The following is a 24,860-nucleotide window of genomic DNA, read 5'->3' on the forward strand; positions in this document are numbered from 1 at the left end:
AGCGAGTGAAGCGCAGCCCGGGCGTCCCGGCAGGGTGCGGAGGGCCCGGGGAGGCGAGGGAAGACAAGGCGCGTGCAGGAAGCGGAGCTGGGAAGCGCGGTGCGCCCAGCGCAGCGCCGGGGGCGAGGAGCCGAGCAGGCTCGGGCCAGGCGGCACGGCCCCAGCACGGTGGCGGCAGAGCCCCGGGCTGCTCCGCGTGGCCCCTCTTTTGCTCTCCCCACCCCACGCACCGCTGGCCGACCCACCGTCCAGCCGTCTGCCTGTCCCGCACTTGCTTGTCATGGCACTCCAGCACTTAAACACCTGGTCTTTACGTGTCCATCCCTCCACGCATCCGTCCCGTACTCATTGCCGTCCTAGTCCAGCCCTTAGTTTCTTACCTTCTACGTTAGGCATGATGGGGATGAAGTCTGTGGCCCGTATTCATCTTGGTACCTGGCTGAGACCCTCTCAACTCGCGTCACTTGTGCTCGACATCGTTCTCCAGCGTCAGGCAGGTCGATAGAGACATCTCACTGCTCAGTAAACACTTTGATCGAAGCATAAAGACATTCGCAGCTGCACAGCTGAGAGCTGCCAGCCCTTCACCTCCCTCCCCAGCCCGCCCTGCCCCCTGCTGCCATCTCACATTGCTCCCAGCAAGGAGAAGAACAAGGAGAGAGAGAAAAAAAATCAGTCATTTCTCCTTATTATTTTGTTAATGTTCAAAATTATTTTTAATTGATTTTATATGCAGGCAATTTCCAATCTTGGAGGCAACAGGAGCCTGGGGATTTCAAACTCCTCGCTCTGCTGGCTGTGTACCAAGGGTTCCCCGCATGAGAAAATAGTTAAAAAAAAAAAAAAAGACTGTAACCCAAAATATGAAGCATTTAAAAGTAGCTTGATGGCATCTGGCTCCATGGGGTACTAAGGGACGCTGCGAGCGAAACCAGCGTGGTGATCTCGTGCTGCTCTCTGGAGTCGGAGCCCCAGGTGTCCCCGAAAAATAATGTGCAGGGTCATTTTGTGAGCGCGGCAGTGTCCGGCGTGTTGGACAGGGTCAGCTCTGTGCCGGCCTCCTGCGGCATCCGGGAGCGGTGGGTGTCGGAGGCTGACAGCAACCTGCAGTCAGGGCGAAGAGGCTGGGGACTGACTCAGTGAGGTGACGGGGGCCGCGATCCTGGCGCTGATGAACCGGCACGCTGACGTGGCCACCTCCGCACCAAGGTGACCGGCTGCTGCTTTCACCAGCTCCTCTGGTCAGAGCCACGGAAAGCCTTGGCGCTGCGGGATATCGCACCAGGGCCGGACTGGGGGCTAGTTTCCCCAGAAGATGTGAGGTGATTTTCCCTTGTCCTGGTTGGTGGTAGGCAGTGATGAGACCGCAGGGACAAGGTCCCATTTCAGCCCCCAGGTTGATGATGGTTTGCAGAGAGACTTGGGGCCATAGCTGGGAGGGAAACGTCACCCAGGCATGTCTGCATCAGCCGGGGCGAGTATCACAGAGGTGCCCATGGTGACGGCTGGTGGGCACGCACGGGGCCCTCCAGCAGCGTGGATCTGCTCGTGTCCCCAGGAGGGTTTGTCTGGCTTCAGGGAAGGTTGCTGGAAAGGCCTGTCTCGTCATCCTCCCAACAGCGTCCCGGATGGCCCAGGGACAGGGAGGCCCCAGACACTTCGTAAGGAGCACAGACAGAGGGTCGTCAGTCAGACCAGGCCACATCCCACCCCTCCGCTCTCCCACAAGCTGTAGGATTGGCCCCTCTCCTGACCCGCAATGGGACACGTGGGGGATCCTGTGCAGGGGCCATGCCTGCACCTCAGCACACGTGACAGTGGCATGTTCAGACACGTGGCAGCCGGGTGCCACAAGTCCAGGCCACCTGGCTGGGGTGTTTATAGACTTGGCGCTGCTGAAGGAGTTGTTCTGCCAGTGGGGCAGGGCTGAGGGTCTTGCACTCACGCAGCGCGCAGTGAGGCAGCACACGCATGCCCACCTGGACACGCCTCAGAGGCAGGCATGCTCTGACTGACCGACTTGTGCGCACATGACTGCAGGGCTCGGTAAGAGCTGATTTCTTTTGGGGAATCCAGACTGCCTTGTTGTGGTTCTGAGGGAGAAAAAGGGCAGGGCAGGGGTTTCTCCCTTTCCTTTCCCCCATGCAGGCGGGAAATGGATGGCCAAATGGATGAGCCGTGGCCAGGGTAACAGCAGACATGAGGAGCCCAGGCTGGAAACATACTCAGACTTGGCCACTGCACTGTTCAGGCATTGAAAGCCTTTGACACCAAGTGGATGCGGGTCCTGCTGGCTGTGACGGTTTTGGGCCTGTGCCTTTGGCCTGTGCCTCAGCACGCCCGCTGCGCTCAGAGCGAGGGCCTGGCTCCGGCCCAGCGCCTGCCAGCACAAGCCGCTGCCGCCCACCGCGAGGCAAAGATGCTCCTGCGCTAACGCAGCTGCCGAGACGCTGGGGCACTGGCCGGGCCTCGCCTCCTGCCCGGCTCCGAGCGGCACACCGCGGCGCCGCACATGCTGCCGGCGGCGGCCGTTCCCGGGGGCGCGAGGCAGAGCGAGCCCGGCGAGCCCCTTCCGAGCCGGCCCGGCCGCGGCGGCCCCGCCGAGGCGCGACCCTCCCCGCAACCGCCGGCCCCGCGCCGCACGGCTACAAGGGGCACCGCACTCGCAGCCCAGAGCCTTAGGGCGGCGCGAGGCGTGCGGAGAGACGCCGCTACGGGCTTCTATTAGCGAAGGGGCCCTCTGGCGCCCAGGCCCGGCCCGCGCGGCCGCTCCGCACACACGGCGGGGCGGCGGCGGGACACAAAATGGCCGCCGCCGGCGGCCTCCTCGCGGCCCGCCAAGCCCCGCCCCCTTGCGGCGCTCCCCGCCTCCCCCGCGGGTCACGTGGCGGGGCCGGTTTGTCCCCGCGGCGCCGCCGTAGCCGCCGCCCCGCCCTCTTCCCTCCCCTCCCCCGCTGCGGCGCGCGCGGTCGCCTCAGAGCGCGGCCGGAGCGAGGAGCGAGCGGCGCCTGCCCCGCGCTCTCCGGTGCCCCCCTCCCTCCGCCGCCATGCTGGCCGCCGCCGCGCTCCTCCGCCGCTGCGCCGTCTCCGGCCTCCGCGCCGCCGCCCATCCGTCCGTCCGCCCTGTAGGTGAGTGGTGGCCCGCGCCCTTGTCCTCCCTCCCCCCGCGCCGCCCGCCCCCGGTTCCCCCTCGCCCGCCCCGGCTTGGCTTGGCGCGGCTCGGCGCGGCGCGGCGCGGCCCGGTCCCGCCGGGCGCGCGGCGGCAGCGGCGGCGCCGCGTCCTTGCAATGACCTGCCGCTGTCACTCGAGGGCAGGCTGCACCTGCGGCCTAGCGTGCCGGCGCCCCGCAGGCGGCCGCGGCCCGGCGGCAGCCCCGCTCCCTCCTCCCCGGGCCGGGCGGCGGCGGGGCGGGCGGCCGTGGCGGTGCTGTGCCCCCCCGCGGGGCTGAGCCGCGCCCGCGCCGCCCGCCCCGGGAAGGTGACATTGAGCCGAGGCCGGTGGTGACCTGAGCGCCGCGGCCCTTCCGGCCGGGCGCGGCGAAGTCCCCGCGGGCCGGTACCGGCCCCGGCCCCGACCCCGCCGCGGCTCCCCGGCCCTGCCCGCGCCTCCCCTTCTCGCCGGCGGCGAGCGAGGCGTGAAGGTGACTGGCACCGGTGCGGCGCTGTCGGTGCCACGTCTCCGCTCTGCAGAGCAGCCCTGCGTCTGCGGTCTGTTCCCCTGCTCCGGCTGCGGTACATGTTCTTCCTCATTAACTTGCCGGTCGGCAGGAAGGGGAAGAAAAGCCGTTACAGAAGCGCAGAATGAGTGCTGATCGGATGTCTGCATCAGTAGCACTGAAATGCTTCTGCAAAATACTGAGACTGCTGCAGGCACAGCGTGTGCGCGTCTGAAATAATAGCTAGTTATCGGATGGTGATCAGATTCGAAAGACTGTATCACATGCAGACTTGTATGTGCCTCTCCTGTAGCACATCTGCCATAGGGAGTGGACTGCTGCGGCGGGGGGGGTTGTTTTGTTTGAAGTGCAAGGTAGTAAGCGACCTCGTTGTTTGCATGTTAGGATTTCCCCGTTGTTTCTTAGAAACCTCTTTACCGTTTAACCCAAGTGATAAAATTCTTTTTTCAGAGTGTTTTTATGCTCATACTGAATCCTGTCTTGTAATCCTCCTTTCCGCACGCCTTTTCTAGTGAACAGGTTCCATGTTCTTGTTTTCAAGGTCTTGTATTACACATGCCCTGCTTAACATTTCTGACCTGATTTGCCTTTTCTTTTGGCCTTGTGGATTTGTATTTCAACAAATCTAACTCACTGGTTTCTTTTCACAAGTCTGTGTACAGCTATTCCTGCTATGCCTTGCATTTTCATTTACCTTACATAATGTTTATATGTTTCCACCTTTAGTCAGGCAGATTCTTCTGCCACTGCTGTAAAATGTTCTGCTTGCTGTGCAGTTTGGACATGTGCACCCTCATGCATCTTGTTTTTTAATATGGTCTTTTTCTATAAACTGATGTTCCTCTTAATGTGCATGTTTCTTCTGTACTCTTCAACAAGCAAATGATAAATTTCACAAATTTTGGGAATCAACAAAGGTTGATCATGTCTTTGGGTAATATAAGCTGTTCTGATTTTGGACTTCTCTGACTCTTGAAACTAGTTAAGTTCTTTTGAAAATACCTGTGCCACTGAAAATGTATGTGCCTTTTGCATGTTCTTGGAATTGTGAATCTACACGTGAATACGTTGATCTATTTTGACCATCAAGTACAAATCACGTTTGGGTGAGAGTGACCTTGATGGATCCTGCATGAAATGAGAGGCTCCCAGCTACTTCATGCTGCACTTCTGCTGTGTCAAAGTGGCTTGCAAAAGTCTGGTTGCTGATATATGCTTCTGATAACAGATAGAAGCATTACTATGGTAAACAGAGGGTCATAAAGAAACCTAGCAGCAGTTGAAGACTATATCCTGTAAATCCAGAGTTCCTGAATTATTGTGGCATTTCTTTCCTCAGGATTCTTCCATTCTAGCCATGGCCCTTACGGTCTTTCCTTTGTTTAAGACTAAAGAAAGTGGTTTTGTTGAGGACTTGGTGAAAAGAGAGAGTTTAGTTTTTCCACTTAAAGACAGCATTTGAGAACTTCTAGGTTTTTCTCAGGCTGATTTTTTGTTTTGTTTTATTCCTCTGTAGGGTTTGCTGGTTGCCCAAGGGGAAGAATACTTTTTTTTTTTTTTTAAACACAGAGTATCTGAGGGCTTTTCACTAGTGTCCTCTCATTTTCTGCCTAAGTACAGGAGCACGTATAGAGGAGTGGTCTTTCTCTGACACTGTCTGGCATGTGTGATGCCTTGGAGAAAGGAAAGTCAAAGATCTATTTTGGAGCTGGGTAGAGGATGGGGAATCTTCCTAGAGGACTGCAGAAGAATACCATAATTTTGGTCTGGCTTGTCATCTACCTTTCCCTTACCTGGGCTCAGATGAAGAAAAAGCTTGCCATCTATATTTCATTCCGTTTGAAGCTTCACATTGGAAGAACACTAGCTAAAACTGGCAATTTAAATTAGATAGTCACCATCACTAGATATGTACTGTAAGGCTTAAATATGAGGTTAACCTAGGAAAAAATGATTGATTAGTGAGATAAGCTTTGGGACTGTTTCTTTTGGGAAGTAATGTCTAGAAGGTGTTGTAAATGTGAAGTCACTCTGGTTGAGTCTAATGAGTTTGAACAGTGTAATTGGAAAAAGTCAATTCCAAGGTGCACATGAGGCTGTTAGATGCCTGGTGTGTTAGTGATTTCTATTTCAATTGTGTAGATTTAAAAAAAAGTATCTTCATGGTCTGGGAAGCATGCATTGCATAAATCAGAATTGCAATTTAAATGCTGGACCGCATTGAAACCCAGATTTTTACCATAATTTATTCTGATTTAGCTGTTGTGGAATCACGCTAAAGATATTCCTTGAAACAGTTGGAATTCATTCTATAATAGTTTATGCAGAACTAAAATTCTGCTTCACAGTACACTGTTCATTATGATCTTCAAAATAAAAAAGTGCTTCTGGGAAAGATGCAAAAATGCAGCCCAGCCTAGTAACTAGCGTGTAGAATGTAAAACACGTGATTTGGATGTTTCTGTTCTAAAGAAAACTTTGTAGTTTGTCAATGTGAATAGTTAGCATTAGATTAAGAAAGAACAAGCGATTAGCTACATCTAACTTCTGAAGCAGAGCTCCAGAATAGGAAGGTCGTCTTGCACTGAGTATGACATCTTTGCAAACAGCAGTAGAGTGCAGCGAGCAGCAGAGCAGAGGAAGCAGTCTTCCCAGACCTGTGTTCTGTGGTAAGGTAGCTTGCAAAGTACCTGGGTATTAGTTCCTGTTCCAACCTCTGTGGTGTTTAAAAAAAAAAAAAAAAAAAAGACAAAAACCAATACACATGTACACAAAAAATGTGAAGAAGAACAGGGTTGAGGGAGGACATGAGATTATAATCATACCAACTTTATTTGCCTGTTTAGAGTCCACCTCACTTACATTCTTTATTAACTATCAAATATTAATGCAATTATAACCTTAAGATACAGGATTTTTATCTTCAATAAATACAGAGACAGCAGTAACTTTTTTCTTCAAGTCTTCGCTAGCCTGTTGGATGAAAAAGCTCTTTTTCCTTGTGCCTTTGAGGGCCCGTATAGATGTTCTAAAGTCATTTTGCATGGATCCCTAAACCATTGTGGCTTTAAAACAAGCCTTCATCAGCTCTGAACTTGTGACCGAATCGAAGACCTGAAGCTTGTTACTATTGAGTCATCCCCCACAGCCAGTTTACTAGTTGGGAAATCTTCCTTTCCTGGATTACAAAATCAGTTATTAAGCAATTTCGGGAGTTGTATATATTGGGAAGTTACTCCAGAATAAAACAGGGTATTCATCTTAATTGGAGAAATATATAAATAATCTAGGATATAGGTTTTCATTTCTGGAATGAATGCCACTGCAAAACTGATTAATTTGGCTAAACTCATTGCACAGACAAACCCCATGGTTTTGAGGAGGGTTGAGTTTGAGAACAGAACAACCATGCTACTTTAGAGTATCTGTTGCTGAATTACATTTTAAAAATCATAAATGAGGGTTGCACCACTAAAAAGCAATGTTCTGCTGTCTGTCTTGGTTCTGTGGGGAAAATTCATTTGTCTTACAGAAACAAGGGACCCAGAAAACTTCTTGGTTACTTCTGGTTATATAGATTTTTTTTTTTCCTTGCATTTCCACCTCTCTCCTAAATAATCCTGCTCTGACTGAAGGATCTGAGAGTGCTTTGGAAGTCTGTGCTTTGGAATAGAAAATAAACACTTTGCAACAAAACAAGCAACTGATATTAAACAAGCTATACGAACCCAGTGTTTATCCGGATTATGTGCTGATCCAGACTGAGTGTACTGAGTGAGAATATATATATATATATTTTTATGGCTCTTGGTCATAAGTAAACTCCACTTCCTTTCTTTTTGCTCAGACCATCTTCCTGTCTTTCCTCATTCAGCTATATTGCATGCCCGTTGCTACTCTCATGGGTCACAAGAATCAGATGAAGAATTTGATGCTCGCTGGGTGACATATTTCAACAAGCCAGATATTGATGCCTGGGAGCTAAGAAAAGGTATGTTGAAGGAAAAGGAAAGGAATACCTATTACAGTAATATGGAGAAAATGCAACTGCTTTGCAATAGTACTATGACCAGAAACAATTTATTTCTGCTGAACTGCTCGAGAGCAGAAGTAGTGTGCTTTCTAGAAAACTTCTTACCTCTATCACCTCTATAAATTGAGCTATGTTGCCAAGTGATCCAAAGTAGTTAGTATCTTTATAACTCAGTGATGCCATAGACTTCACTGTCATTTCACTATGTGCTTATAACTGAGTACTAATACAGAAGGGGCTAATCTGGAGTGTTTGGAATCTTCACAATGATGAATGATTTTTATGCGCTTGTAATAAAGAACTGGTTCAATTCTGATTTGCTTCTGTGTACAATAGTACTGACACTTTTCACTGCCACGTATCCCAGAGGGAAAGCATTCACAAACACGCTGTTCTTACAGACTGTCAAAACTGGGAATTTGGTATAGGCGAGAAATCTCGTGAATAAGCAGTCAGGGCAAGGCAATATCTGAGCCCTTACCTGTTCTGAGTCAGCTGGCTGATCGGCATGTGTGTGTGGGTTGGCTTGCTGATGTTTGCTCAGCTCTGAACCTGTTGAAGCAAGTGATGGCACTTCACCAACCACACAAGGATGTTGGAACTAGGGTGTTCAGAATGAGGGGGCTGGGGGTACGAGGTGGTAATCCAGGCTTTTTTAATTCTAGTGTCTCCAGAATATACATTTTAACACTGTATTTTGGGGGGTCGGGGAGGGGGGGAGATGACACTTGCTCTGAGAAGAGTGTATTAGAGCTCAACTGTTGCTCAATGGATAACAATACAAAGTTGTTTTTGGACTTTCACTTAATGGCTTGGCCTTGACTCACTGTAGAATGTTTGATTGTCTCAGCTATTGTTTGCTGTGGAGTTGCCAGCTCCTATTAAACTACTCCAATTAAGGCTTATAAATATTTGCATAACAGCTAGAGGGCTCATCCAAGGATGATTTGGAGGACTAGGTATTGGGCCCTTCCCTTGAAAGGAGAGGAAGGGATTAGATGCAGCTCAAGTTCTAGTTTCTTCCTGCACCCGTAGGAATGCAGTCATTTGGATTACTTAATGATTCCATTACTGGCTTGCCACAGTACATAACACTGACTCCTTTTTGGAGCATGGGTAGAATTAGTCCACGGGGATTTCATGAAATCCACTTAAAATCTGGTTATGGCTATAGTAGTGAACAATAGTGAGATAGAGAAGAGCAAAATAAAACACTTTGGGGGGCGGGAGGGGAGGAAGAGATCCAGAATAGTAGTGAAAATTGTACTCGGATTCTAACAGTGAGTGGTAATGTGGTAATACTTAATGCTTTTGTGAGGTGGAGCAAACCATGCTCGGTAGGTTCCTTTTGTTCGCATGATGAACTGATGACAAATTAGTCGTAATGCTTCCTTATATTCATAGGCATAAATACACTTGTGGGTTATGACCTGGTTCCGGAACCAAAAATCATCGATGCAGCTTTGAGAGCATGCAGACGGTTAAATGACTTTGCCAGTGCAGTCCGCATCTTAGAAGTTGTAAAGGTAAGTGGAATGATAGTATAAGATATGACTGTTGCTTTCGCATTGCTGAAAGCCCTTTAGAGGAAGAGAGATTTTTCCTTGCTTACTGCAGACAGTAACTCACAATTTCCTGCTACCAGATTCAATAGGTTGACCGTGATCGCATGGCTGGTGATTTAAAATAGTTCTGAGGTAAAAGGACTCAACAGTGCAGGATCACAAGTATAATGTTCTTTTTTTCATATTTTCCTTTCCTGATACTGACTTTTTGATCTCTTCCTCCACTGAATAAACAGGCACCTCTATTCTGGACTGCAGTGGTTAGAATGGGGAACATGCTTTATTTTTTCCCTTTTCCTGCTGTGCAAAACTGTGTAGTGAGGAAGTCTTAAAGACTTTTTTCCCCTTTTCTTATAAGCATTGCTAGAATATCCTGGCCAAGGAGACCTTACTGGCTTCTTTGGTACTGAATACTAAGTTGGCTGGGAATAGTGATTTAGGAAGCAACCAAGGTTTGACAAACAACCTCGAAACCTGAGTCCAGACTTCATTCAACAGGGAGTTAAAATGGGTGGGGAAGGAGACAGGAGCTTTTCTATTTAAGTCTTGGAAGCCAGCAGCTATAGTCTCCGAACTGATTTTTGCCGTAACTGAGAAGGGCTGACATGGAGGACTTCAGTGCTAAGATGTTAAATCCAGTTGCTTCAAACAACTCTGCATTTGGTTGCCTCTCAGTTCACTAGTTCTGCTTTCAACATCCTTCTGTAGAACTGAAGTTCTTTGGCTTTAGAGACCTAAAGCTAATGGAAGAATCTTTGTGTGTGTGTGTGGTTTTTGGTCTTTTTGTTGTTGTTGTCTTTCCTTTTTCCTGTCCTTTCATCCCACCATGTAGGGGACAGCTCAGTTTGTGAGAAGACTCTGGGCCAGTATGCAGTCTTCCTGAAGCTTTGCCTAAAAATGTTTCAAGGGGTGATATTTTTCCCTAATTCACAAGCAAGATAAATTTTCAATTGGATCTGTCCGTAAACTGGTTTTATTTTTCCCTTTTTACTGAATGGATATTGTTTTATTTCCTAAGATGTAGGCAGTCTTTGGGCTGGTTTGCAAAGCATTCCTCCTTTAAGGAGCTACTACTTTAGTTTTGTGTGTTGTAACATATCCCATCAGCCTGATGTTAAGCAAGGGAAACGTGTCAGTGTTGTTAATACTCTGAAAATCCCCTAAATTGGGCGGTCAGCGCTGTTCTGGAGTGCTTCACAGCCATGATTGATTGGTAGGAGAACTTTGCAGTACGGATATATGAAAACCTTGTTTATTTGACACACGGAGATAAGTTGGACTGTGCCCTCCTGTCCTGCAGGAGCTATTCTCATGAGCAGCAAGTGGCTCAGGCCACGGACTGTTTTGTGAGCGCACATCTTGACTGTAAGCGTGACTGGGATATGGCGGACCTTGACTTGACAACAACTTGCTGCCAAATTAACACTGTTCCTTTCCTTTAGGACAAGGCAGGACCTCACAAGGAAATCTACCCTTATGTCATCCAGGAACTTAGACCAACTTTGAGTGAACTGGGAATCTCCACTCCAGAGGAACTGGGCCTGGACAAAGCATGAACCTTGTTGGTAAGGGATACTGTATTCTTGGTATGGGACTCCAGGACCCTGTAACTCTCCTGACAAAGGCAGAACACCCTTTCTTGCCTTCATGAATCTGTGAAAGGCTGTGAAGTTCAGTCTTGCACCATGATTCTCTCATGAAACTTGCAGTATCTGGCACTGGTGAAACTGTTAATGAGGTAACTGTGACTTTAGTGACATTGAAATGTTTATGGCCTCATGTCACAAAGTATAAATCTAAGGTGGTGTCTGCAGTTAATTCCTTAGCTGTGGTATTTGCCTGAGAAATTTAAGCATTTGAGGAAGAATCAGACTTGATTATTAAACTTGATCATGATTTAAGAGGAAAGACTTGCTGCACAAAACAACTTCTCTGGGCCTATTCGGTCCTGAAATGTTTGCTGTAGTATCTGTTGCCTAAAAGTGAGTGAAACTCTGCAAAATCTGGAGTGCCCATTCCTTAAGGGAAGAAATCAAGATGGTTCACCAAATGCCTGTATAGCTACAGGTCTTCTAGAAAAGGTAATAACCTTTTTCAAAGAAGGCTTGAAAATAACTAGTGCGGCTGCTTGAGGGGATGGGGTGGTTGTCAACAGTACTCAGCCTTCTAGAGATTTCTGGATAGCAATTGCTAGAAATATCAAGGCAGAGTGAAATCATATTGCCAAGGCAACAGATATTGCAGCACTTGTTTGACAGTATGTAGACCTTTGCTCCTTATAAGCTTTTACTGGCAAGCATTTTTAGCAAATGGGAGAATCACTTCCTCTGAAAATACACATACTTTCATTTTATTGTCACAGTCTAGCCAATTTAGAAAACTGGAAGATACTAATTACTACTTTACGCTAGGAAATGGCCCCATTGATGCTAATGACCCAACAACACTGATGTTTCTTTACGCTGTGCTTAAAGTGCCAGGGTTTTTCTTTGATTCAAAACCTATTTGGAGGACTCTTTCTTTACAGAATAAAGAGATCAGCTCTAGCATAGCCAGAACTTAAGTGCTCTGTGAACAGAACTTCTATTTAGTCTCAGTAGATAACTTCAGGAACATTGCAGGTAGTATCTGAGGCCTCATGTCCTCAAGTCTTAGAAAGTGAGTGGCTTTCCTTTTAGGGCTGAGATACTGAGTAATTTCTGAAGTTGAAAATGAGTACAACTAAAACATCCAGGTTTCCATCATAAATACCAGACTCTTACCTGACATGCTATAATCCTAGACTAAAGTGAAGCCCCAAATAAAAATTCTGATAGAACTGAAGTTATTTAAAAGTAGTCTCTTAACTCTTTGGTTTATTCAGGAGAAGGCCAGGTTGACATTGTCCAGGCCCCCCCCCCCCTTTTTTTTAAATGTACATGTTATTCTTAAAATTGATCTTTGAAGTCTCAGGTTGCACATAGTAGTTAATTCTGCATCTTTATCTCCATGTTGTTCTTCCCCTGGGATATGAAGTCTTGGTGCAATGGGGTACACTGTGTTTGGGGGCTGAGTGTGGTTAAACTGGGCTTTGCAAGTGTAAAAATGAACAGCGGAAATAACTTATTTGTGATTGCATGAAACTGCGTGGAAAGCTGCTTATCTAATGACTTCTCTGTTCTTTTTCAGGTGGATTACGTGTGCATTTTACTGATGCTATCTGACTGTACACAGTCATCTGGAGACACAAATGTTAAAATATTACCTTATTTGAAATAACTTTTCTTCCTTTATTGAGTCACAATGTATGTGATGTGAAGTTGGACCTAATAAAGGAAAAACTGTTTTGACTGATGTGGTAGTGGTGGCCTCTGACTTTTTTTGTTTGTTTTGTTCAGTGGGAGGAAAAGGGAGAGATGAAACAGAAAATGTACTCTCCCAAGAGCAAAATGAGGAGCAAAATTACCTGCCCTGAATGCTGTCAGGGAGATGGCTGCTTTCCTAATCTAGCTGTAGTGTTTGCTTAGAGGTACAGCATGCCAAGAAACCTGCGATGTTTGTAAGACAGTGTCATACTGACTTCATCATGCTAGTAAAGCAAATGTTCTTATTTGTTTGTTTTGTTCTTTCTTAACTGGAGAAAAACACCCAAGCCCTGTTTCAGGATAGGAATTAATGTGTACCCAACTTTTTGTGCTAACTGGCATCAGTGCTAGGCTTTGAATTGAACAGGTAATGCCAATAATGCCTTTTAATGAATATTTCCTTCCACCTCTAGCAGCTTTTGCTGTAGCTGTTCTCTGCTGCAGCACCAGTTTGGGAAGCCCTCAGAAGCTGGTGCAATGAAATACCTTGAATCTGACTTCAGTACTGTCTAGCCAGCAAAGAAGGCATGATCCTTGTGAATATGTTTGTAAGCTAGAGCCTCTGAGGGTGAGAATCGGTTGCTTTTGTGCAATACAGCAGGCTGCTTGGTCGTTATCTTGCTGGCTCTGTATAAAGGCCTTGGTCTTTGTATGCAGAGTGATTAATGGTAGCCAATTGCTCCCTCTGGATATTACAAGTCATGGTGACTTCTGTGACAAAGTGGATGGATGGGGGGAATGAACTGTAATATTAGGCATTCCTGTATTTGCTAGGTCAGGGGAATTTATTATTCCAATTGAAAAGATTTTTTTCCCTGAACACTGAGATGAAGTGTCTTTCTACCTGCTGGGAAGTTGTTCTCATAACTAGATATTTTCCTGGTGCTGAGCCCAGAAAGCTCAGCTCTAAAGGCCACCGAAGTAGCTACCTGAAACTACCAAGGACTTTCTTTCAAAAGGAGGCATGTTTGGAGCAAGCCCGCTGCATTGTGGCAGCTTGGAGGTCGGGCTCCCTTGCGCTGCCCGAGCTCTGCCGCGGCCGAGAGGAGGAGCAGCGGGGCCGTGCAGTCGCGGCTGCTGAACACCGCTGGACATCCTCCCCGGCCTGTGTAGTAGTGCGGTGTGCCCTGGCCCCGCTGTCGGGACGGAGGCAGAAGGGGACGCAAATGGTCTTTCATTCTCTGCTAGCCAGGGAGGAAGCAGTTACCTGTCATGACTTCTGTCAGCTGTGCACTGCAGGCTGTTGCTGTTTGGAAGCAGTGAGTGTCCAGACATGATCATGCAAGCACCGTTAGCTCCAGACTCGCTAGTGCACAGGCGCTCTAGCAAACCCAGTAGTCGAGAAATATCACTATGCCTTTAGCACAGTGCTTACTAGCCTGAAATACCTTGCTGAAAACGTGCTAGGGGAGGGAGGAACAGGGATTATAAGCCACTGCTTGTTTGCTGTGCCTTGTGTGCTGGTTCCCGGGGCTGCAAAGCCCATGGCTCCCCCTAGGCCTTGCCTAAGCGTTTAGCTCCACCTTCGGGAGGCAAAAGGTAAAGACTTGGTTTTAGGGCACGATGAAGCATGCAGGTCCCAGTTGGAGGACATGAGAACAAGTACTAGCAAAAATCTCACTAACCTTGGAGATGTAACTTACCTTCGACAAAGCACGGGCTTAATGAGGTCCTGGGTGGGTGGGCGGGAAGCTACCACTTTTAAAAGCGTGCCGTCACCACAGTGATTGCAGAGGCTTGTGTCTAGAGGAAGGAATGGGAGTCTCTTCTGTGCTAGTTAGCGAGCTGGTATTTGCATTCTCTTATCCAGAACCTGCCTTTCCGCCAGATTTTTGAACCCGTGGATTGGCTCCTACCAAGCTCGATGCACAGGCGGAGGTGTTGCATCCTGGCATGTAACTAGCGTAAATATCTCAAAGTTCAGCAGGTGGCGGAGGGAGAGGTGCTGCTGGCAGTGTCCCCGAGGGCATGAGCCGGGTGCGTGCTTGTGGTCCGCGGAGGCGCTGGGCAGCCCTCGGGCCCCTGCTGGAACGGTTGCGTTGCAGAACGGCGGGGAGAAGGAGTGAAGGCATAGCTACTGCCCCTTGTGCTTTAGCTTTTGGTGGAAGAGGCTCGGCGTAAAACGCATCCGCGGCCAGGCGGGCCGCAGCCCCGCCGCTGGCTGCCCGCCGCGACCGCGCGTGTCCCCGGGCCGAGGCCCCTGGAGCGGCCGCGCTCACCGCGGCGCCTCCCCGCGCACCGCCAGGCGGCGCCAAGAGCTCCGCCCGGGGCGGCGCATGCGCGGCGGGGCCCGGCCCACCCCCCCCTCGCGTGCCCTGTGATTGGCTGCTCCGCGCGGGGGCGGGGCCGGCGGCGGGGCGGCCATGGCGACGGGCGGCGGCGGCGGCCCCGGGCGCCCGGGCGGGCCGCGGGCCGAGGCGGTGAGGGGCCGCGGGGTGCGCGGGGGCGGGGGGAGCACGGGCAGGGCCGTGGGGGGCGGCGGGGCTGGGGTGGGCCGCGGCGCCCCCCCCCCCCTCCGGGCTTGTTTCCCTGCGGGCCGCCGAGGCGCCGCGGGAGCATCCCGCCGGCTCCCGCCCCGCCGAGCCGCGGCTCGCTCGTCCCCCGGCGGCGGCGGCGGCGGCGGGCGCGTCCCCGCCCGCGCTGCTCGCTGCCCTCCGGCGCTGCCGGCGCTCGCGGGAGCCGCGCGTTTGCCGCACGCGTGATTAACGCCGCTGCTGCTGCTTTCGGTGGGCCAGACTTCCAGCGCCCACGTTACTCCCGCGTGGCGCGGCTAGTTCTGGCTCGCGGCCCCAGCGCTGCTGATCCCCGCTGGGTTCTGCGCCCATCACCGGGGTTTCTGTGCCTCCTTTCTTCATTAACTGCTTAATTCTTTGTTTCTCGTGCGCTGGCTACCCGCCTGTGTTGTTTTCTGACTATTCCTCTGTTTGCTTTAGTACCTATTATTTTTGTAGAGGTTTTTAACATTTGGTAGTGCCGTATCTTCTTGATGATAAATGCTTTCAGCAGGCGGGAGGCTTTTTCTTAAAGCCTGGCCTTTGAAACGTGATTGTTTGACTCTGCTTTCATTTTAATGATGTGTTTTTATATGGAAATCTTACAGCATGGGGAGAAGCTTGAAAGGCTCAAAACCTGCAGGTTAAAATAAAATATCCCTGTTTTTTGTTTGTTGACCCTGACAACATAACAGTTAAATCTCTTCCATCCCATCTTCCCTTGTCTCTATTACTGGAGACAGGCTTGCAAAGGAACTGACAGTCACCATGTGTGCCTTTAATTTAGCATCAGTATTTCAGAGTAATCCCTTCATCTGCTAATAGATCTGCTTATTCCTTCTTCTGTCTCTGCGTTCAGCAGCAGTCACGGCGGAGGAGCCTGCCCCTTTCAACTCTCTTACGCTGGCGTGAGCGAAGGTTGCCATGTTGACTGTATGTTTAAGGGTGCCGAAGAATAACCGAGGCCGGATGCTCTTTGAGATGACTCTAGTTTGCTTTGTCCCTGTGGAGAGGAGCTGCTAAGTTTCCTTCTTTTCCTTTTTAGCTGATTCGAACAGAAAGCAAGAGGATGAGCAGGCAGGCAGATGCGGTGGAGAAAAGGGGACCGTACATCGTGAGCAAGCCGCCCTCCATTCACGCCAAGCTGCGTAAGTGACGGTCTGTGTCCCTGCAGGGACTCTGCCGAGATGAGGGGAGACGTGTGCGCCTCTCGCCTCTGCCTCGCAGCACGGTCCTAGCCCTGGTCCTCGCTGACTGGAAGCGTCATTATTCCTTGGCCGTCTGGTGAAATGAACCTGGGTCTTGGCAGATGTTGTCTCCCCAAAGCATCTGCTGCCTTAAAATGGGCTTTGGTCCATCCAGAGCTGCGTGCCTGCTGGGGAGAGTAGCTCATGCCCGAGGCAGAGCAGAAGCTAGTGACGCCTGCTCCTTGCCTCTGCTGTGGACAAAACCCCCAGTCCCCAGACCTCTGTGGGATGCTTTATTCTGTCTCAGTAATGACTTAAGCGATGTTTTTAAGTAGAAGCAGTTGATGGTTATCCCTGTCCCTTGCAGAGCTTGCGTTGTGGAGAAAGAAGCAGTTGAAATTGCACCGCTTGGTAATTGCATGTGCCAGCTAAGGAAAAGTCTCTTTTGCTCTGATGTTACAAACTGCTACTTTTCTTTAGGTGGAAAAAAATGCTTACTGGGTTCTTCAGCTTTGACGGGATTGGAATTTCTGCAGCCAAATAACTTAGAATAAATACAGCTTCCCCCTGTTCTCTTGCTCGGCCTGGCCAGCTAGCCCCACTGGCCGACAGCTAATTCTTGCTCCAGAATGGTGCTGTTAAGTTATCAGGGAAGGGATTGTTATTCTGAGCATTGACTAGCCTGAGGCTCCTCATAATGCTTGAGAAGGTTTCAGAGCATGAGTATCTAGCAAGGGTGGGCTTAACAGAGCAGAAATTTCTTGAAAATCCAGTGGTAGTGTCTGCCCTCTTGCCTGGTGTCTCACTCTCTGTAAGGTTTGCAGATTTGAGGGCTCTGAATGGTAATGCCCATCAGACAGCTTTTCCTCCTGGCCCCATAGCTAGCTGACTCTAACCCTGGTCTCATCAAGAGCCCACAGACTTTGTAAATGAAGCGCTGCTAAATTTAGGCCTGCTTTTGGTCGCTCAGACCAGCATTCCTTGTCTTTCAGCCAGTGTTGTCTGGCCTTCTGATGGGAAAGGAAACCAAATCCACTGACTGTTCTCTGTCCCTTCATGCCTGGCTGCTGGGAGTCTGGATGATGAAGAGTTTAGCTCCTCATAAATGCGACTGCATTGCTTCACAGAACTGCGTGTGCTGTTAACGCTGCAAGCACTTTAACTGGGCGCTCGCAGCAGCTGGGAGCCAGCCCTGGACTGTGCCCCGTGGCGGGCGTTGCCACCTGCCTCCAGCCGTTCGGAAGCTTGGATGCACGTGGGGTTTTACAGGCTTCGTTCTGCAGGTGACTTTCTGCTCTTGCACGGAGCAGAGGCTGAGAGGCCTTGGGACAGATGGCCCCAAGCTGGATTGCTCCCCCCGGGCAGGCGGAGTCGCAGGAACGTGTGATACCGGATCCACACCTGCGCTCTGCTTGTTCCCAGCTTTGGTTCACACCACTGTTGCTGATATCCCCAGCGTTACAGAGTTCAGCTTGCGGGCCTGGGGCTCTCCGTCCCGTCTCGCCCCGGTGAGGTGCCGGCTGCTCACCGGAGGGCCGGTGCTTTGCCAACAGCTCCGTTTGGGCTGGCGATGGGCAATATCCCCAGAGGGCTGCCGCTGGCAGAACTGGCCTCTCCCAGTCTGAAATGCTCTCAGGCTTGGTATGAAAGAGGATTGGTTTTGTACCAGGAAGTGTTTGAGGGTGGCGTAGGTTTTCATGCTAGCCGATGTACTTCTGTTGTTGACATTAGATGCTTTTGTAGGTTTTTTTTCCAGTTTGGTGGTGTTCACTCCTGGAGCAGAGAGAGTTAGGATGGAATTAGAGTGCCTTTAAACTAAGCTCACCCCAGCCCTGCCGTGTGCAGTCTGCACACATGGGCAGCAAGATCAACTGCTTCTTTCAGCCCGTCAAAGCGATAGGAATAGACACGGTGGAACTAAAGTTTGGAATTGCCTGTGAAGGGCGCTGCAAGGCAGCCGTGCTCTCCTGAGGGTGCCCTGCGATGCCCCCCGAAGGACCGCGGGACCCTTGGACACCTGCAGCTCTGACCCCTTGTTTGGTTTTCAGAGCGGCAGCGAGAGCTGGCGAAGGCGGTGCTGCGAAGGCAAGGCCTGCTGGGGGGAACCGCTCCGCACCAACCAAAGCCACCAGCTAAAAGGTCTGACCTCATTTTCTCTTACTTTTACCAAGACGTATTTTTACATGCGCTTGTGAGACGGGGCACTTCGGAGGGTTAAGAACAGAGTTCAGGACCGTGGTGTGTGGGCACCTGGTCCTGATCTGACCCAGGTATGCAGTAAGCGAAAGCCTTGTAGAGCAGTCAGCAGCAGCCCATCTGAGATGTTGGTGTCTTCACCCTGTTCCCAGTTTGCGTCTGATACAAAATGTAGCACTTCTCAAGCTGGAATTGCACTGGTGCGTTGGCAGCCTTGGGCTGGGGGCTGAACTGCCTCTTGCTAGAGACGGTGCCTCCAGCTCGGGGCTGAGCACATTGCTGCCGCCCTGGCTGCTTCCTCTCTGTGTGAGCATGAGATGCTTCGGAAACGTCCCTGGATTGGCATGTAGTGAGGCCCTGGTGTGCTAAAAGCAGAGAGAACTTTGTATCGCTCCCCATCCTCCCTGCACCCTCCCCTTAGACTGAGTCCTCTCTTCAGCTTTCATAACGTATGTAAATGGTGTAGACCAAGGGTGCGAGCACCTGACCGACATGCTGCTAGTTACGGCGGGCCAGCGAGCGACAGTCTAGGAGCCAGGAACAACTGTGTTTTCATAGCCGGCCTTGACTGCCAGGTAGGCTGAGCCTCGGGGGAGATGGGGAAGCCAGCAAAATACATCTTGCTTGGGGCAGGCTAGGGCTGCCTCTGGGCCTGGTTATGATGATGTAGCTGGTGGCTGGTAACCTAGTGCACAAAGTCATTCCTGCTCGCTAAGGGTGCTTTCCACTGCAGCAAACATCAGGCTGTGGGAACCTGATTCGGAATAAGGGAGTTGCAGGGCTGAGAAAGGCTGCACCGCAGTCAGCAATCCACATGCAGAAGTTGGGAATTGTTCTACCAGGGTCTGTATTTCTTCTCTTTGTCTTGGAGATGGGCCGGTGTTAAGGATTTGGGCAGCTAGCCTGAGCAGAGAGCTTAGAGAGGGAGTTCATTCCCAGCCGGTAGTGCCCCTGGATGGTGTCTGATGAGGGAGGCATAGCTTTGCAGGTAGGTGGGAGAGGACGTGCCCAGCATCTAGCCCAGGGATTCCTGCTCTCGCTCCTCAGTCCGTCAGGTCTGTGACTATATTTCCACAGCAAAGAGTGTGTTGTGGGCTCACTTGCCTGCTTTTCTGCAGGTCGGTGAAGTTTAACAAGGGCTACACGGCTCTCAGCCAGACAGCAGACGAACACTTGGTATCCCTCGATTCAGACAGGTGAGAGCTCCGTGTATATCCCACGCTTGTGCTTTTGGGTAGGTGTTTTTACAGGCTGCTGACTGTGTACTGCGTGTTGAGTCTGAGCCCGCTGCGTGCTCATGCTGTCCTCAGCATGGAAGAGATTAATGGATTTGAAAAATGTGGTGGCCCTTCTCTATGCTGAGATTTGCTGAAGAGAAAGGGACTAAGGGAGCTGAGTAGGCTCTGCCAAGTCAGAGGAGCTGATGTGTCCTGAAAAGCAGTTGTTTACTGCTATCTGTAAACCTACAGATAAAAAAATCCCTCACCTTTTGTGTGATTGATTTGCCTTGTCACTTGCAGAGCAAGGAGTATAAAGATGCATCACCGATTGGATCAGACACCTATGAGCAGTGAAATACTTCTATTGTCCCAAATTTAACAGATGACTCTGCCCTTGAATCCTTTGGGATTATGCTGTCAGCTCCCTTTGTTTGGAGATTCCCTTGTCTGGTCATCCAAGTAAAGACAGAGCTTCCCTGCCAAGCCGACATGTAGCCCTGTGCTTTCAGAGCCAGTGCAGCAGTGAGTTACGCGCTCCACACCTCTGGCTCGCTCTGACTGTTGCCTTCTTCTCTTAGTGACGGGGAGCTGGAATCAAGATGTTCCTCTGGCTACTCTTCCGCTGAGGCAAGTCGAGGTGTTTCACTCCTATCTGACCGTATGGTTCCTATAGGCTTCCTTGCCCCAGTTACACGTCTGAGCTCTGCACAGAGAGTGGAGTTAAGTGTACCCCTCTGTTCTGGGTGCTGAAGAGCAATGGCAGTGATAAACCCAGGATTGTCACTGCTCTGTTCAGGTACAGCCCTGACAGTAAGAGCAAGGGGCTGTTGCCTTGCCAAACCCGCTCTTGCTGTGTGAGTGTCCCCTTCAGCCTGGAGCGTTAGCTGAAGCTCATCAGTCTGCTTTGCAAACAGCTGCTGTTGCTGCTTGATATTCAGGCTGCAAAAAGAGATGCATAAAGCTCCCTTCTGCTGGTGCCAGTTGTATTTTAATGCTTCATCCTTTGTGCCTGAAGCATCGTCTCCTTCCAGACTCCAAAGCGCTGCAGCTGATGAGCTTGGTTTGCGAGGAAGGAGTTGCAGGGTGCTGCAGCCCAGGAGCTGGAGATCTTTGGTCTTTTGCTTGTCTTCTCTGCTCTGGCTGTGGTGCTTTTCCTTGTGTGAAGCTGCTGGTAGCAGGCCTGAAGGGAGAACTCGGTGCTCTTTATTTTTTTTTTGCAGTCCTGCCTTCTGTGGGAGTGTGTGGGGCTGGCCTTGGGACCTGAATTTTAACTATTCTTTTGCTTTCAGTTAGAGGTTTGCAAACTTCTGGAGGTTACAACCCTGCTTCTAATTGCTGTAATAATCCAGCTAGTTTTTGAGGTCACACAGACTAACCTAAAATCTGCTGGGCTTTGGCTCTGTTCAGTCACTCTCCGGCAGCTGGTGCTTCAGTCCTCTCCCTCTGTTCACCTCTGAGCTGTCACACGCGGGGGTCAGTGTCCTGCCACAGTCGCATTAACAGGAATGCAAGTAACACTGACTGACAGGCGCTGGGCCTGGAGCATTGATCAGGCGTCACATAGCACAGGGAACGTTTCTGCTGCCACTGCGCCGGCCAGTGCTTCGGCTCGGGTTTTCCTGCTGTGCCGACACGTTCCAACAGCTTTGTCTCCTCTGCCCCCACCCAGCAGGTGAACCAGGATCTGAGCCGGCAGCTGCTGCAGGACGGGTACCATCTAGACGAGGTCCCGGATGACGAAGACCTGGATCTCATCCCCCCTAAACCCGTTGCCTCCTCTTCTTGCCCGTGTTGTTTTGGAGACTCTCTCTCCTGCGTGATCCAGTAGGCGCTGCTCGGCCGGGTCGCGCAGCACAGGTCGTAAGCCAGCACTTTCTTCTTTGTCCTTTGGGATGTTTGTGGGTGTCAGTGTCCCGCACCGGGACAGTGGCTCAAAAACTGAATGCTGCTACACTGCTGCGCTGCCGCTCTTGGTGAGCGGCAGCAGCTGACCAACGCAAAACTACTTTTTGTTACACATAGCAATATAACAGAGAGATTGCACAGCGTCGTTTAGCCTGCCTGGATGGGACTTCTCACTTTGCCAGGCATGAGAAGCTCTTAGCTAGCTGAGGCGGGGAGAAAAGAGGCAGAAGGCAGGTGGCCTCCTCAAGGGGTGTAAAGGGAAAGAGCGTGGAGCTCACACTGATGGGGGCAGGAATATGGACAGCAGCAGCGAACACGCGCTGGGTTGCCTGGCCTGCTCTTTCCTTCCTTCAGTCTGCCATGCCTGGGAATTAGGATCTGGCATTTGCCCTGAACCGCAGCCTGTGGGTGCTGCAGTGAGGGGCTCCTGTGTCTCCCCAGAGACCTGTTCACAGCAGGACCCCAGGGCTTGGCACATGAGCAAAGGAGGAGTGAAATTCCATGCTGGAATAAGCTGTTTGTGAGCTGACTGCCCTGGCTCGGTTGGCCTGTGTGTTGCTTCAGCCCTTCAGGAGCTCCCCTGCTTTGTCCTTCTGCAGTTCATTTTTAGTGGGGGTCTTGACTACAAGCATTAGTTGCCCTTTCCCGGACCTCCCTCCCTCGGAGGTTGTGTTGGTGGTGGGGTTGCACTGCTGTTGTGCAGGACCTGCCAGCCCACCCGTCGGCTGTGAAGACAGAGGATTAAGGAACTCTCCTGCGGCCAGGCCCTAGCCTTTTCTTGCCCTGCGGGGGGGACCGAAGGAACCTTTTCTATTTATTTATTTTGTGCTCAGCGCAGTTACCTCTCCTCCCTGGCTGGGTGAGGCCAAACCACAGAGGGCAGCAAAGGCTGGCAGAGCGCTCGGGAAGTGCTGCTGGAGGAGAGCTGCCTAATGAATGCGTTTAATGCTGCTTGTAATTGCTGCTGGGTTGCCTTCTCCCAAAGCCTGGACGTGCTGATCTGAACCAAAGATTGCTGCTCCGAAGGATGAGGGAGGACAGTGCAGTGGTGGATGCTAAGAAGATAAGATAGGAGGAAACCGAACGGAGCAGACCGAGGCAGGCTCCAGAGCTCTAAGCACTCGCGTTTGTTATATGCACTAGAAGTTACTGCATTGTCTGCTGAGAACTTCCCTGCTTTCCACATCTTGGAGGGACCAGTTATGTGGTTGATTCATGGCAGTCTGACTGGACCACTGGTACATGGTGTTGGAGTAACTCCTCTGGGATCTCTGTGCTTTCCAAAGCCGTCGTTTCTCTCTACTTACTCAGGAGTTTGAGGGAGTCCAGGGCCAGTTGTGACTGTGGGAAGGCAGACTAGAACAGAGATGTAACTTCAGTCTGTTGAGTTTTCTTAAAACTCTCTTTGGGATATTTATTTATTCTCTGCTTGGTCATATTGTCGCTGTCAGATGAGCACAACAGATGCACCTCTGGGAGTGCGTCCGTCCTGCTCTTTGGTAGGAGCACTGGGAAGCTGCTACCGATGCTGTCCTGGGTCACTTGCCGTGCTGGAGCAAGCATCCAGAGTGCTCCCAAGCCACAGATTGCTGACCCTTATGAGGGGACAGCTTGCTGCGGTCCTCCATATGTCCATAAAAAGTCAAATTTGAAACAACCCAGCTTCAGAGTAACGTCCCTCAGCACTCCGTGTCTGCACTGTTTCCCTGCCCTGCCAGGGTGAACGTAGCTGTTGAAACGGCTCTGCTTGGCCTGGTCGTCCCTCAGACACGAGCAGTTATTCTTTGTAGTGGGTCTGTGTTGTGGAGGAGGGTGACCAGGGCTGATGCCAAGCTCTGCCTGCTTTGTGCTGGAATATATGTTTTTTCTTTCTTATTAGATACTCACAGAAAGGGATGAAGCTGTGCAATATCTCTGTAGATCTGTCTGGGTTTTTCATTTTTTCGTTTTTTTGTTTTTGTTAGCAGCTGTAGGCTGTAGCTCCCAGGTCTTTGTGTCCGCAGCGTGGTGCCCATCACGGGGAACACTTGTCCGTCTGTATCGCTGCTGTTTGGGGTCGTGGATGTGAGGATGGCAGGTGTGAGGATGCGAAGCGGGGACAGTGCGTGGGTCGCTCACCCATTGCGGCAACGCTACAGTGGCAGCGACTGCTGCATCCTGGCTTAAGTGGGGGCTTGAGAGCAGCGTGTGGTGCTGCTGACGGCCCGCCTGGCACACGCGCCATCTGCTGCTGCTGCTTCTGTCCTTGCCTGATGAAGCCCGTGTGCTGTATTTATGAAGTGATTTATGTTTTTTCCCCTTGGGCCCCTTCCCAGCTGCAGCCCCAGAGCAGTGCAGCCAAGCTCGACCTTCTCTTTCCCTTCCCTTCCTTACAGGGCAGCCCTCGGCAAGGGCCGCGTGCTGCTCTCGGAGGCAGAAAAACACAGCGTTGCACTAAGTGCTTGGACTATAGCAGATTTGGGTTTTCCACCTGGAAACCTGCTGCCTTACTGTAGTATGTAGCAAGCAGAAGCGTGTTGTGGTCAGCATGCTGATGTGGCGCAAGGGAAGGGCTTACAAAGGATGTCTTCTTGTTGGTGCTACGGGGCCGTGCAGCTTGTGAGTAGGATGTGTGTTTTGGGGGCTGACTCCTTTTGCATATTTAGCCTGTGACTTGCCTTCACTTTATTGAAACAGGGAGTTGAAAAACATTGTGCTCACCTGCTAAACCTCAGGATCTTAATCTCAGCTCTCCAGGGCAGGGGAAGTCGACTTCCTGGTCAGTCTGGTTTTAGCTCATAGCTTGTTCCGGTTCTTCCCAAACCTGCTTTAATGCTAGTGAGCTCCCAAGGCAGTAGGAGGGAGCTGTGGCTCCAGTGCAGGCTGCAGCACCTCTCAGTATCAGCTGTGCCCAGGTCAGTCATTTTGTGTGTGATTTTGGGGCAGGAACAGTCTGGGGAGTCTATCTGGTATGAGTTTAAAAAGCTGCCTTAACTCATGGTCCAGCTGTACTGTATAGAGGACAATCAGCTTCTTATAAAGAAACCTTGTTTAAATACTTGATGTCTAGAGAACTGAACTGTTTTTTGTATATTCCTTGCTGAAGGAAGCACTTAATAAACTGGATCTTGTTACTCAAAGCATGCGTTATTGCTCTGGCCGGGAGCTGCATGAATGAAAGGGTCCTGGCTGGCAGTTAAGGAACTGGTTCACTAAACCTGCAGCTGGTTTGAGCTGCTCTGGGCCCTGCTGAGCTGCGACC

At 50.8% G+C, this 24,860-nt stretch overlaps 2 protein-coding genes across 4 annotated transcripts; both read left to right on the forward strand.

Moving 5' to 3' along the window:
• The first annotated feature begins 2,939 nt into the window (after positions 1-2,939).
• Positions 2,940-12,608, forward strand: COX5A (cytochrome c oxidase subunit 5A). 2 transcript variants are annotated; one of them, XM_067305604.1, is made up of 5 exons: positions 2,940-3,129; positions 7,525-7,668; positions 9,115-9,236; positions 10,718-10,840; positions 12,444-12,608. In XM_067305604.1, exons 1-4 carry the CDS (start codon positions 3,048-3,050, stop codon positions 10,829-10,831), a joined length of 462 nt encoding a protein of 153 aa, XP_067161705.1. In that variant the 5' UTR covers positions 2,940-3,047; the 3' UTR covers positions 10,832-10,840; positions 12,444-12,608. The 2 variants fall into 2 exon arrangements, with proteins under 2 accessions (XP_067161705.1, XP_067161703.1); XM_067305602.1 differs by having other exon boundaries at positions 2,970-3,129; positions 7,552-7,668.
• A 2,371-nt stretch (positions 12,609-14,979) lies between these two features.
• Positions 14,980-24,738, forward strand: FAM219B (family with sequence similarity 219 member B). 2 transcript variants are annotated; one of them, XM_067305675.1, is made up of 6 exons: positions 14,980-15,039; positions 16,157-16,259; positions 18,347-18,437; positions 19,613-19,690; positions 20,293-20,341; positions 21,384-24,738. In XM_067305675.1, the coding sequence occupies exons 1-6, from the start codon at positions 14,983-14,985 to the stop codon at positions 21,540-21,542; spliced, it is 537 nt and encodes a 178-aa protein (XP_067161776.1). In that variant the 5' UTR covers positions 14,980-14,982; the 3' UTR covers positions 21,543-24,738. The 2 variants fall into 2 exon arrangements, with proteins under 2 accessions (XP_067161776.1, XP_067161778.1); XM_067305677.1 differs by having other exon boundaries at positions 21,387-24,738.
• The last annotated feature ends 122 nt before the right edge of the window (positions 24,739-24,860 follow it).

Source organism: Apteryx mantelli, chromosome 15 (genome assembly GCF_036417845.1).
Source record: "Apteryx mantelli isolate bAptMan1 chromosome 15, bAptMan1.hap1, whole genome shotgun sequence".
Taxonomy (NCBI): Eukaryota; Metazoa; Chordata; class Aves; order Apterygiformes; family Apterygidae; genus Apteryx; species Apteryx mantelli.

Excerpts from the sequence above, each read along its gene's own strand:
- COX5A (XM_067305604.1), top strand. The coding sequence starts at position 3,048 with ATGCTGGCCGCCGCCGCGCTCCTCCGCCGCTGCGCCGTCTCCGGCCTC. Across the intron at positions 3,130-7,524 it reads TCCGTCCGTCCGCCCTGTAG|ACCATCTTCCTGTCTTTCCT; the intron begins GTGAGTGGTGGC and ends CTTTTTGCTCAG. Across the intron at positions 9,237-10,717 it reads GCATCTTAGAAGTTGTAAAG|GACAAGGCAGGACCTCACAA; the intron begins GTAAGTGGAATG and ends CCTTTCCTTTAG.
- FAM219B (XM_067305675.1), top strand. The coding sequence starts at position 14,983 with ATGGCGACGGGCGGCGGCGGCGGCCCCGGGCGCCCGGGCGGGCCGCGG. Across the intron at positions 19,691-20,292 it reads GTATCCCTCGATTCAGACAG|TGACGGGGAGCTGGAATCAA; the intron begins GTGAGAGCTCCG and ends TTCTTCTCTTAG. Across the intron at positions 20,342-21,383 it reads CTGGCTACTCTTCCGCTGAG|CAGGTGAACCAGGATCTGAG; the intron begins GCAAGTCGAGGT and ends GCCCCCACCCAG.